The 14,820-nt window shown below is 40.7% G+C and overlaps 1 protein-coding gene across 2 annotated transcripts in view; it reads left to right on the top strand.

The window, feature by feature from the left end:
• The window catches only part of gukh (GUK-holder), a 1,015,958-nt gene that overhangs the window by 833,054 nt on the left and 168,084 nt on the right, over positions 1–14,820 (top strand). For both annotated transcript variants that reach the window (XM_070085874.1, XM_070085875.1), the window contains exon 7: positions 11,100–11,200. In XM_070085874.1, the coding sequence (XP_069941975.1) occupies positions 11,100–11,200 (101 nt within the window). The remainder of the gene's footprint in view (positions 1–11,099; positions 11,201–14,820) is intronic.

Below are 14,820 nucleotides of genomic sequence, written 5' to 3'. Positions count from 1 at the left end.
TGTAGAGTTTTTTGAAGTTAGAAATGACCTGCTGGTCCATGGGCTGGAGGAGAGGAGTGGTGTTAGGAGGCAAGAACTTCACTTTTATAAAACTGAATTCCTTAGACAAGAGGTCTAATAAGTTTGGAGGATGAGCAGGAGCATTGTCCATTAACAGGAGGCACTTTGAGTGGCAATTTCTTTTTCTGGAGGTATTTTTTCACACTGGGGCCAAACACTTCACAGACCCACTCTTTGAAAATTTGCCTTGTGACCCATGCCTTATGATTAGCTTTCCACAAGACACATAACTTGTTCTTAAAGACATTGTTTTTCTTAAACACTCTGGGATTTTCTGAATGATACACAAGTAAAGGCTTCACTTTAACCCTTTGACTGTCGCAACCCCCAATCCTGAGGTGTCTCCTGGTGTCGCAAAATTTAAAAAAAAAAAAAAAAAAAAAATTTTCTTATGAAATGATAGAGAATCTTTTCTCGATTGTAAAGACACCAAAACAACGAAATTTGATGGAAAACTGACGGAATTACGCTCTCGCGAAGTTAGCGACCTCGGCGATATTTACAAATCGGCGATTTCGCCCACTTTGAGCCCTATTTTCGGCTAATTCCATTATCCCAGTCAACCAAACTCATAGCTATTTCTTCAGAACTCCATTTTTTCCATCGATTGAGTACAAGAATCTGCCCATTTACCAATTTCAACTACCCAGTAACATGGTCAGAAATTTGCAATTTGGCCAATTTCACGAAAATTAAAAAATATGACAATTTCAAAATAAGGACCAGAATGAACAATGCAGACATTCCTGGCTCTAAACTAACATTTTCTTTGTTCATCAGTCATGTCTCCAGGCCCCTGTGATATTACTCTTGCTTTTTATTTTGAAATTTTATTCAAACAAAAAATAGAAGATTTATTGTTATGCAGACTACTGCAATACTGTAATAATTGTAAAAATTACATCAACCCATTCATGACTGCATATTAGAATGGCTATTTGGACATTTATTGGACAATGACATCATTTGTTTACTTTTGAACATAGGCAAAAATCAAACATTTCCCGTACTTTGTGCTCCATTTCCAGGTTCTTTTTATAGTAAAATTAATCAAAATCACGTCTATTTCTATAATATAGTTTCCATTCTATCAAATGAGACCAAGAAAACGAGAATACAACCACAAATACTATACGAAAATAGACCACAAAGTCGGCATTTAAATTAAAAAAACGGTCGGAGTTTTTTTTTTCTCATTATGCACTGCGTGCTCCAGGATTTTTTTTATATGGTGCACACTGACCACACAGACCCATTCTCTCACATGTGGGCCTACCAGCTTTCTCCTGCCTGATTTGAAGCCGCTAGAATTTATGAGTATATATACAGTGGACCCCCGCATAGCGACCTTAATCCGTGCAAGAGGGCTGGCTGTTATGCGAAATGTTCGGTATGCGAATGAATTTTCCCCATAAGAAATAATGGAAATCAAATTAATCCGTGCAAGACACCCAAAAGTATGAAAAAAAAAAAATTTACCACATGAAATGTTAATTTTAATACACACAAACTGAAAAAGGCATGCACAATTACATGACACTTACTTTTATTGAAGATCTGGTGATGATTGATGGGATGGGAGGAGGGGAGAGAGAGTGTTAGTGTTTAGAAGGGGAATCCCCTTCCATTAAGACTTGAGGTGTCGAGTCCTTTTCTGGGGTTACTTCCCTTCTTCTTTTAATGCCACTAGGACCAGCTTCAGAGTCACTGGACTTCTTTCGCACAACATATCTGTCCATAGTGGCCTGTACCTCTCGTTCCTTTATGACTTCCCTAAAGTGTTTCACAACATTGTCAGTGTACAGGTTGCCAACACGGCTTGCAATAGCTGTGTGAGGGTGATTTTCATCAAAAAAGGTTTGCACTTCAAGCCATTTTGCACACATTTCCTTAATCTTTGTAGTAGGCAATTCCTTCAATTTCTCTCTCCCCTCCTTTGAACCAGTTTCCTCAGGTCTGGCCTCTTGCTCTTGAAGTTGATCTATCAGCTCATCAGTGGTTAGTTCTTCATTGTCCTCCTCCACCAACTCTTCCACATCCTCCCCACTAACCTCCAACCTCAAGGACTTCCCCAATGCCACAATTGATTCCTCAACTGGCATACTCCTCTCAGGGTTAGCCTCAAACCCTTCAAAATCCCTTTTGTCTACACATTCTGGCCACAGTTTCTTCCAAGCAGAGTTCAAGGTCTTCTTAGTCACTCCCTCCCAAGCCTTACCTATAAGGTTTATACAATTGAGGATATTAAAGTGATCTCTCCAAAAGTCTCTTAGAGTCAGTTGAGTTTCTGAGGTCACTACAAAGCACCTTTCAAACAGAGCTTTTGTGTACAGTTTTTTGAAGTTTGCAATAACCTGCTGGTCCATGGGCTGCAGGAGAGGAGTGGTATTAGGAGGCAAAAACTTCACCTTAATGAATTTCATGTCCCCATAAAGTCGCTCTGCCACGTCTGTAGGATGACCAGGGGCATTGTCTAACACCAGGAGGCACTTAAGTTCTAATTTCTTTTCAGTTAGGTAATCTTTCACATTGGGGGCAAATGCATGGTGTAACCAGTCATAGAAAAAGTCCCTAGTGACCCATGCCTTACTGTTTGCCCTCCACAGCACACACAAATTTTCCTTGAGGACATTCTTTTGCCTGAACGGTCTGGGAGTTTCAGAGTGATACACTAATAAAGGCTTCACTTTGCAATCACCAGTAGCATTGGAACACATCAACAAAGTAAGCCTGTCTTTCATAGGCTTATGTCCTGGGAGTGCCTTTTCCTCCTGAGTAATGTAGGTCCTGCTTGGCATTTTCTTCCAAAACAGGCCTGTTTCATCACAATTAAACACTTGTTCAGGTTTCAGTCCTTCAGTGTCTATGCACTCCTTGAATTCCTGCACATATTTTTCAGCCGCTTTGTGGTCCGAACTGGCAGCCTTACCATGCCTTATCACACTATGTATGCCACTACGCTTCTTAAATCTCTCAAACCAACCTTTGCTGGCCTTAAATTCACTCACATCATCACTAGTTGCAGGCCTTTTTTTAATTAAATCCTCATGCAACTTCCTAGCCTTTTCGCTTATGATCGCTTGAGAAACGCTATCTCCTGCTAGCTGTTTTTCATTTATCCACACCAATAAGAGTCTCTCAACATCTTCCATCACTTGCGATCTCTGTTTCGAAAACACAGTTAAACCTTTGGCAAGAACAGCTTCCTTGATTGCCTTTCTGTTGCCCACAGTAGTAGAGATGGTTGATTTGGGTTTCTTGTACAACCTGACCAGGTCGGCGATACGCACTCCACTTTCATACTTATCAATGATCTCTTTCTTCATCTCTATTGGAATTCTAACCCTTATTGCTGTAGGGTTGGAACTAGAAGCTTTCTTGGGGCCCATGGTTACTTATTTTCCAGATAAAGCACCGAAAACACTGTAATAATACGAAATATTCCGATTGTATGCTTGGATGTTACCGCGGAGGCTGGCTGGTAAACAATGCCACCGGCGGAACATATGAGGCTGGCTCAGGCCGCACATTGGACGCGTCTCGGACGAAGGGCGCTGAGCGGGTTTTTGGGCGGTATGCGAGGCAAAATTTTAGCAATCAAAGCGTCCGGTATGCGGATTGTACGTTATGCAAGGCGTCCGGTATGCGGGGGTCCACTGTACGTCAAACACGGTACCTCGTAAACGTATATATATGGCCGCGACAGTCAAAGGGTTAAAATCACCACTAGCATTAGCACAGAACAAAAGAGTAAGCCTGTCTTTCATAGGCTTGTGTCCTGGCAGTGCCTTTTCCTCCTATGTGATGGTCCTTTTCGGCATTTTCTTCCAAAACAATCCTGTTTCGTCACAATGAAACACTTGTTCAGGTTTTAATTCTTCACTGTCTATGTACCCCTTAAACTCCTGTACAAACTTCTCAGCTGCCTGTTTGTCTGAACTGGCTGCCTCACCATGTCTTACAACATTGTGTATGCCACTACACTTCTTAAATCTGTCAAACCAGCCTCTGCTGGCCTTAAATTCACTATCAGTACTGGTTGCAGGAGTTTTCTGTACCAGATCGGCATGCAACTTCCTTGCCTTTTCGCAAATAATCGTCTCTGAAACACTATCACCTGCAATCTCTTTATCCTTGATCCACACCAGCAACAACTTCTCAACCTCTTCAACTATTTGTGGTCTTTTTTTGGTTAGCATATTAACACCTTTCACAACATTAGCTTCCTTGATTTGTTCTTTCTTTGCCAGGATAGAACCGATGGTCGACTTGTTTTTCCCATACATCCTGGCAAGCTCAACAAGTCTCACACCACTCTCATACTTCTGTATTATTTCCTTCTTCACATCTATGGTGTTTCTCACTTTTTTTTACCACAGGGGCACCACTAACAAGTTTCTTGGGGCCCATGGCAGCTTATTTCACAGTCCCACAACCACTAAACACAACGAAATAATCGTAAAATGTGTGAATGAGAGCACAGGTTAGTGTTCACTCAAGCATAAACAAAGCTAGACTGCTCACGGCGCCTGTGCGGGGACACGGACAGAGAGGGCCAGTGGACAGGTCCCGTACCTGACGGTCTGAAATTAGGGGCGCGTTCGATAATTGGGACACAGTTTGTCTGAAAAACTGGTCTTATTTTCGAAACGTTCGATATTTAATACGTTCGATTTTTGAGGTTCCACTGTATTTGGAAGACGAGAAAGCTTTTTTTAATTTAAGTAAAATTGATACTTAACATGACACAATGCAGAAGATATTGTGGACATAACAGTAAATTGTTTGAATATTAACACATTTTTTCCAAATGTTTTACATTTTTTTTTTTCAACAAGTCGGCTTTCTCTTACCGAGGCAGGGTGACCCAAAAGAAAAGAAAATCCCAAAAAGAAAATACTTCCATCATCATTCAACACTTTCACCTCACTCATACATAATCACTGTTTTTGTAGAGGCGCCCAGATACAACAGTTTAGAAGCATATGTAAAGATATATAACATAATCCCTCCAAACTACCAATTTCCCATACCCCTCCTTAAAGTGCAGGCTTTGTATGTACTTCCCATTTCCAGTACTCAAGTCTGGCTATATAAAAATAACCAGTTTCCCTGAATTCCTTCACTAAATATTACCCTGCTCACACTCCAAAAGCTTGTCAGGTCCCAAAAATAATTCGTCTCCATTCACTTCTAACACGCTCACGCACGCTTGCTGGAAGTCCAAGCCCCTCGCCCACAAAACTTCCTTTGCCCCCTCCCTCCAACCTTTATGAGGATGACCCCTACCCTGTCTTCCTTCCCCTACAGATTTATACGCTCTCCATGTCATTCTACTTTGATCCATTCTCTCTAAATGACCAAACCACCTCAACAACCCCTCTTCAGCCCTCTGACTAATGCTTTTATTAACTCCACACCTTCTCCTAATTTCCACACTCTGAATTTTCTGCATAATATTTACACTACACATTACCCTTAGACAGGACATCTCCACTGCCTCCAACCGCCTCGCTGCAGCATTTACAACCCATGCTTCACACCCATATAAGAATGTTGGTACCACTATACCTTCATACATTCCCTTCTTTGCCTCCATAAATAATGCTTTTTGTCTCCACATATACCTCAGCACACCACTCACCTTTTTTCCTTCATAAGTTCTATGGTTAATCTCATCCTTCATAAACGCATCTGCTGACACGTCAACTCTCAAATATCTAAAAACATTCACTTCTTCCATACTCCCTCTCTCCAATGTGATATCCAATTTTTCTTTATCTAAATCATTTGATATCCTCATCACCTTACTCTTATCTATGTTCACTTTCAACTTTCTACCTTTACACACCCTCCCAAACTCATCCACTAACCTTTGCAACTTTTCTTTAGAATCTCCCATACGCACCGTATCATCAGCAAAAATTAACTGTGTCAACTCCCATTTTGCATTTGATTCCCCATAATTTAATCTCACCCTTCTCCCCAACACCTTAGCATTTACTTCTTTTACAACCCCATCTATAAATATATTAAACAACCATGGTGGCATTACACATCCCTGTCTAAGATTTTCTTTTACCGGGAAGTAATCTCCCTCACTTCTAAACACCCTAACCTGAGCCTCACTATCTGCCTCCCTTTCTTCATCAACATTTAAAAGTTCCTCAAAATATTCCTGCCATCTACCCAATACCTTCTGCTCCCCATCTACTAACTCCCCTACTCTTTATTTAACTGACAAATCCATTCATTCCCTAGGCTTTCTTAACTTTGTCTCCAAAATTTTTTCTTTTTTTCATTAAAATTTTTTTACAGTGCCTCTCCCACTCTACCATCTGCTCCCCTTTTGCACTCTCTCACTACTCTCTTCACCTTTCTTTTACTCTCCATATGCTCTGCTCTTCTTATAACACTTCTGCTTTGTAAAAACCTTTCATAAGCTACCTTTTTCTCTTTTATCACACCTTTTACTTCATCATTCCACCAATCACTCCTTTTTCCTCCTGCACCCACCCTCCTATAACCACAAACTTCTGTCCTACATTCTAATACAGTGGACCCCCGCATAGCGAACTTAATCCGTGCAAGAGGGCTGGTCGTTATGCGAAATGTTCGCTATGCGAATTAATTTTCCCCATAAGAAATAATGGAAATAAAATTAATCCGTGCAAGACACCCAAAAGTATGAAAAAAAATTTTTTTTACCACAAAAAAATGTTAATTTTAGTACACACAAACTGAAAAAGGCATGCACAATTACATGACACTTACTTTTATTGAAGATCTGGTGATGATTGATGGGATGGGAGGAGGGGAGAGAGAGTGTTAGTGTTTAGAAGGGGAATCCCCTTCCATTAGGACTTGAGGTAGCAAGTCCTTTTCCGGGGTTACTTCCCTTCTTCTTTTAATGCCACTAGGACCAGCTTCAGAGTCACTGGACCTCTGTCGCACAACAAATCTGTCCATAGAGCTCTGTACCTCCCGTTCCTTTACGATTTGTCTAAAATGGGCCATAACATTGTCATTGAAATAGTCACCAGCACGGCTTGCAACAGCTGTGTCAGGGTGATTTTCATCCATAAAGGTTTGCAGTTCAACCCACTGTGCACACATTTCCTTAATTTTTGAAGTAGGCACAATGGATTCCACAACTGGCATAGGCTTCTCAGGGTTAGCCCCAAACCCTTCAAAATCTTTCTTAATTTCCATACTAATTCTCACCCTTTTTACCACAGGGTTGGCACTAGAAGCTTTCTTGGGGCCCATGGTCACTTATTTTCCAGAAACAGCACCGAAAACACTGTAATAATACGAAATATTCCGAGTGTATGCTTGAATGTTACCGCGGAGGCTGGCTGGTAAACAATGGGACGGGCGGCACATGTGAGGCTGGCTGAGGCCGCACATTGGACGCGTCTCGGACGAAGGTCGCTGAGCGGGTTTTTGTCCACTATGCTAAATATTACCACTAAATATTACCCTGCTCACACTCCATCAGATCGTCAGGTCCCAAGTACCATTCGTCTCCATTCACTCCTATCTAACACGCTCACGCACGCTTGCTGGAAGTCCAAGCCCCTTACCCACAAAACCTCCTTTACCCCCTCTCTCCAACCCTTTCGAGGACGACCCCTACCCCTCCTTCCTTCCCCTATAGATTTATATGCTTTCCATGTCATTCTACTTTGATCCATTCTCTCTAAATGACCAAACCACCTCAACAACCCCTCTTCTGCCCTCTGACTAATACTTTTATTAACTCCACACCTTCTCCTAATTTCCACACTCCGAATTTTCTGCATAATATTTACACCACACATTGCCCTTAAACAGGACATCTCCACTGCCTCCAACCGTCTCCTCGCTGCTGCATTTACCACCCAAGCTTCACACCCATATAAGAGTGTTGGTACTACTATACTTTCATACATTCCCTTCTTTGCCTCCATAGATAACGTTTTTTGACTCCACATATACCTCAACGCACCACTCACCTTTTTTCCCTCATCAATTCTATGATTAACCTCATCCTTCATAAATCCATCCGCCGACACGTCAACTCCCAAGTATCTGAAAACATTCACTTCTTCCATACTCCTCCTCCCCAATTTGATATCCAATTTTTCTTTATCTAAATCATTTGACACCCTCATCACCTTACTCTTTTCTATGTTCACTTTCAACTTTCTACCTTTACACACATTCCCAAACTCATCCACTAACCTTTGCAATTTTTCTTTAGAATCTCCCATAAGCACAGTATCATCAGCAAAAAGTAACTGTGTCAATTCCCATTTTGAATTTGATTCCCCATAATTTAATCCCACCCCTCTCCCAAACACCCTAGCATTTACTTCCTTTACAACCCCATCTATAAATATATTAAACAACCATGGTGACATTACACATCCCTGTCTAAGACCTACTTTTACCGGGAAGTATTCTCCCTCTCTTCTACACACCCTAACCTGAGCCTCACTATCCTCATAAAAACTCTTTACAGCATTTAATAACTTACCACCTATTCCATATACTTGCAACATCTGCCACATTGCTCCTCTATCCACTCTATCATATGCCTTTTCTAAATCCATAAATGCAATAAAAACTTCCCTATCTTTATCTAAATACTGTTCACATATATGCTTCAATGTAAACACCTGATCTACACATCCCCTACCCACTCTAAAACCTCCTTGCTCATCCGCAATCCTACATTCTGTCTTACCTCTAATTCTTTCAATTATAACCCTACCGTACACTTTTCCTGGTATACTCAGTAAGCTTATTCCTCTATAATTTTTACAGTCTCTTTTGTCCCCTTTCCCTTTATATAAAGGGACTATACATGCTCTCTGCCAATCCCTAGGTACCTTCCCCTCTTTCATACATTTATTAAACAAAAGTACCAACCACTCCAACACTATATCCCCCCTGCTTTTAACATTTCTGTCATGATCCCATCAGTTCCAGCTGCTTTACCCCCTTTCATTTTACGTAATGCCTCACGTACCTCCCCCACACTTACATTCTGCTCTTCTTCACTCCTAAAAGATGGTATACCTCCCTGACCAGTGCATGAAATTACTGCCTCTGTTTCTTCCTTAACATTTAAAAGTTCCTCAAAATATTCTCGCCATCTACCCAATACCTCCATCTCCCCATCTACTAACTCCCCTACTCTGTTTTTAACTGACAAATCCATATTTTCCCTCTATCATCCACTCTATCATCTGCTCTCCTTTTGCACTCTCTCACCACTCTCTTTACCTTTCTTTTACTCTCCATATACTCTGCTCTTCTTATAACACTTCTGCTTTGTAAAAACCTCTCATAAGCTACCTTTTTCTCTTTTATCACACCCTTTACTTCATCATTCCACCAATCACTCCTCTTTAATGTAAATTCAGTACAGTTCTTTAGTACCTGTGATATCAACAAATATTGAATATTTTTGGCATATTCTAATATAGTGCTGTACCGTTTATTATATGAATAGTTTATTGTATTGTATTGCTAAGTGATTTTGCATTATAGAGCTAGGGTTCATTCAGACACTTCCAAGCATTATACAAAGATATTATATTAATCTTTCTTCTTTCAATGTACCAGCTGTATCCCACCGAGGTGGGGTGGCCCAAAAGAAAAAACTAAAGTTTCTCCTTTTAAATTTAGTAATATATACAGGAGAAGGGGTTACTAGCCCCTTGCTCCTGGCATTTTAGTCGCCTCTTATGACACACATGGCTTACAGAGGAAGAATTCTGTTCCACTTCCCCATGGAGGTAAGAGGAAATAAACTAGAACAAGAATTAGACAGAAAATAGAAGAAAACCCAGAGTGGTGTATATATATATGCTTGTACACGTATGTGTAGTGTGACGTAAGTGTAAGTAGAAGTAGCAAGACGTACCTGTAATCTTGCATATTTATGAGACAGACAAAAGACACCAGCAATCCTACCATCATGTAAAACAATTACAGGCTTTCGTTTTACACTCACTTGGCAGGACGGTAGTACTTCCCTGGGTGGTTGCTGTCAACCAACCTACTACCTATAATTATATTGATATTTTTACTAATATATCTAATTGTATTAACCTTTACACATACTCTGTAATAAATAAAAATTGTTTTTAGCTATTTAGGAACTTCCCACAGGTGGACTGTCAAGGTGACCCCTCTCTGCACAGCTTAATGTTTTCATTTCCAGTTTGTGGTTTAATTTTGAATTGTTCTAACAATGTATTAGGACTTTTTCTACTGTTTTGTGAATAGTTTTGCTGCTTTAGGTGATTGCCTAGTTTTCTGAGTGGCTGTGCCAACTCTGCTAACTGGAAATAAACCTTACCTGATATGAACAGATTGACTTTCCTAACAGTATTCCAAGAACACATCCCATGCAAGTCAAGTATTCTTTAGCAGTGCTCCTTACTTCTTTTCTCCTTATCTTGGTTATATACAGGCTGGCCATCACTAATCCAGCAATCAGTTATCCGGTTCCATCAGTAATCCAGCACTAATTTCAGCTAGCACAATTTCAAATTTCGTCATTATACTGACTCAAATTTCATCATTATACTGACTCAGAAATTGTGCAGATGGTTGTAAATCCACAGCAGCAAGCCAGTGGAGGAGAAAGTAGTGATGAAAATGAGGAAGGTGTAGCAGAAAGAGTCTCTACTGATAGGTTAATTAAGTGTATTCTACCCTAACCACTCTGTAATCCGGCAAACTCACTGATTTGACCCACTACTGGTCCCAATGATGCTGGATTAGTGATGGCTGACCTGTATTTATTTCTTCCCTGTTTGAATCTTTTATATGTTTGGTAAGTGGCACTTTGTATCATTTTTCAATATCCTCTTTGTTTTATACGATTGTCCAATACTTTTTTAAGTCATTCCTATATGTGACATTTTTAGGATGAACTGTTATATGCCACTTGCATGCATGCACATGTGTGTGTTTATGTGTGTATGTGTATACATTATATTAAGCTAATTTACATTTTGTGATTTGTTACAAATTTTCAGAATCATCTTCATGCATTGGGCCTTGAAGTGAATATTCCTTTACCTCCTCGCAATGTTCACACCATATCACGTCGTATGGCCAAGGAAAAAAACACATTTAGGTAGGTACTTTTTATTTTCTCTATTTAGTAATCAGTGTTCTCACTAACAGCATATTGTTTCATAATACTGTACTATATTTAGAGATTGTGCATTTTTTTTATTAACTCATTGGCCATTTCTCACCAAGGCAGAGTGACCTGAAAAAGAAGAAATACTCTCATCATCATTTCACTCCATTACTGTCTTGCCAGAGGCATGCTTACACTACAGTTAAAAACCTGCAACATCAGCACCACTCCTTTAGAGCGCAGGCACTATACTTCCCACCTCCAGGACTCGAGTCTGGATTGCTGGTTTCCCTGAATCCCTTCATAAATGTTGCTTTGCTCACACTCCAACAGCACATCAAGTCATGAAAACCATTCATCACCACTCACTCCTATCTAACATGCTCATGCAAGTTTGCTTGAAGTCCAAACCCCTCCTACACAAAATCTCTTTTACTACCTCCCGCCAACCTTTCCTAGAGCGACCCCTACCCCGCCTTCCTTTCCCTGCAGATTTATACATTCTCCAAGTCATTCTGTTTTGTTCCACCCTTTCTAAATGTCCAAACCACCTCAACAACCCCTCCTCATCCCTCTGGATAATACTTTTAGTAACCCCACACCTCCTCCTAATTTCCAAACTACATTATATTTATACATTATATTTATACATTTATACAAACTGCATTATATTTATACATTCCCCACTTTGCTTCCATGGATAGCATTTTTTGTCTCCACAGACTCCTCACTGTACCACTTGCCTTTTTCCCCCTCATCTTTCATAGACTCATCTTCTGACGAGTCCACTCCCAAATATCTGAATATATTCACTTTTTTCATACTCCCTTCCTGTGTTCACTTTTAATTTCCTTCTTTTACATTTTTTTTTATTAACACATCGGCCGTTTCCCATCACAACAGGGTGGCCCAAAAAAGAAACACTTTCATCATCATTCACTCCATCAGTGTCTTGCCAGAGGCATGCCTACACTACAGTTTATAAAACTACAATATTAACACCCCTCCTTCAGAGTGCAGGCACTGCATTTCCCATCTCCAGGGCTCAAGTCCAGCCTGCCGGTTTCCCTGAATCCCTTCGTCAGTGTTACCTTGCTCACACTCCAACAGCACGTCAAGTCCTAAAAACCATTTGTCTCCATTCGCTCCTATCTAACATGCTCGCACACAAAACCCCCTTTATCCCCCTCCCTCCAACCTTTCCTAGACCTACCCCAACTCTGCCTTCCCTCCACTACAGATTTATGCACTCTCGAAGTCATTGTTTTGTTCCTGCCTCTCTACATGTCTGAACCACCTCAATAACCCCTCCTTAACCCTCTGGATTTGGTAATCCCGCACCTCCTAATCTCCAAACTATGGATTCTCTGCATTATATTCACGCCACACATTGCCCTCAGACATGACATCTCCACTGCTTCCAGCCTTCTCCTTGTTGCAACATTCACCACTCATGCTTCACATCCATATAAGAGCATTGGTATAACTATACTCTCATACATTCTCCTCTTTGCTTTCATAGATAAAATTCTTTGTCTCCATAGACTCCTCAGTGCAGCACTCACCTTTTTCCCCTCATCAATTCTATGATTCACCTCATCTTTCATAGACCCATCTGCTGACATGTCCACTCCCAAATATTTGAACACATTTACCTTCTCCATACTCTCTCCCTCCAATCTGATATCCAATTTTTTGCTACCTAATTTTTTATTTATCCTCATCACCTTACATTTCCTTGTTTTTAGTAGTTTATACAGGAGAAAGGGTTACCAGCCCCTTGCTCCCAGCATTTTAGTCGCCGCTTACAACACGCATGGCTTATGGAGGAAGAATTCTGTTCCACTTCCCCATGGAGATAAGTGGGAATAAACAAGAACAAGAACTTGGAAGAAAATAGAAGAAAACCCTATGCCTAGCGTGGAACTCCATGACAGAGTGGGACCTCTGGCCTACCACTCACATGTGAGGATCTGGTGACATCACAGCTAGCAAGGCAGTCTATCTATAAAGTAGCTGGGATTATCTACGTTTTTAGGACAGTAACACTACCGACAGAGGGGTTTGTATATATATGCCTGTACATGCATGTGTAGTGTGGTCTAAATTCAGTCACCAACCTCTGCAACTTCTCTTCAGAATCTCCCAAAAGCACAGTGTCATCAGCAAAAAGTAACTGTGACAACTCCCACTTTGTGTTAGATTCTTCAACTTTTAATCCCACATCTCTTCACAGCTTTCAATAACCTACCTCCTATTGCATACATTTGCAACATCTGCCACATTGCCTCCCTATCTACCTATTATATGCCTTTTCCACATTCATAAATGCAACAAAAACTTCTTTACCATTATCTAAATACTGTTCAGCTATATATTTTGCAGTAAACATTTGGTCCACACGCCTCCTTGTTCATCTTCAATCCTGCTCTCCATCTTACTTTTAATTCTTGAAGTAATAACTCTACCAGGTATAATCAACAGCCTTATTTCCCTATATAATTTTTGCACTCTCTTTTCTCCCCTTTGCTTTTATACAAAGGGACTATGCATGTCCTCTGCCAATCCCTAGGTACCTTAGTTACATTTATTCAATGAAAGCACCACTGTATACTGTAGAAAAAACTGTTTATTCATGTATTCTTTCTTGTTCAATGAATTTTCACCCAGTGTTTAGCAAGGAAACAACCATTTATCCTCCCGCCACCGTTTAGCCTCCTACCACCTTTCCAATATAAATGTTCCTTTACCCCCTCCCTCCAACCTCTCCTAGGCCGACCCCTACCCCGCCTTTCTGTAGTGGAAGGAAGGCGGGGTAGGGGTCGGCCTAGGAGAGGTTGGAGGGAGGGGGTAAAGGAGGTTTTGTGTGCGAGGGGCTTGGACTTCCAGCAGGCATGCGTGAGCGTGTTTGATAGGAGTGAATGGAGACAAATGGTTTTTAATACTTGACGTGCTGTTGGAGTGTGAGCCAAGTAACATTTATGAAGGGGTTCAGGGAAACCGGCAGGCCGGACTTGAGTCCTGGAGATGGGAAGTACAGTGCCTGCACTCTGAAGGAGGGGTGTTAATGTTGCAGTTTAAAAACTGTAGTGTAAAGCACCCTTCTGGCAAGACAGTGATGGAGTGAATGATGGTGAAAGTTTTTCTTTTTCGGGCCACCCTGCCTTGGTGGGAATCGGCCAGTGTGATAAAAAAAAAAAAATTGTATATATATTTTTTTTAACAAGTCGGCCATCTCCCACCGAGGCGGGATGACCCAAAAAGAAAGAAAATCCTCAATATGCTTCAATGTAAACACTTGATGTACACATCCCCTACCCACTCTAAAGCCTCTTTGCTCATCTGCAATCCTACTCTCTGTCTTACCTCTCATTCTTTCAGTAATAATGCTACCGTACACTTTTCCTGGTATAATCAGTAAACTTATTCCTCTATAATTTTTACAATCTCTCTTGTCCCCCTTCCCTTTATATAAAGGAATTATACATGCTCTCTGCCAATCCCTAGGTACCTTCTCCTCTTTCATACATTTAATAAACAAAAATATCAACCACTCCAACACTATATTTCCCCTGCTTTTAACATTTCCGTAATGATCCCGTCAGTTCCAG

Source organism: Cherax quadricarinatus, chromosome 17 (genome assembly GCF_038502225.1).
Source record: "Cherax quadricarinatus isolate ZL_2023a chromosome 17, ASM3850222v1, whole genome shotgun sequence".
Lineage (NCBI taxonomy): Eukaryota > Metazoa > Arthropoda > Malacostraca > Decapoda > Parastacidae > Cherax > Cherax quadricarinatus.
Note: the sequence above shows the minus strand (reverse complement) of the source record. Positions and strands in the feature narration are given on the sequence as shown.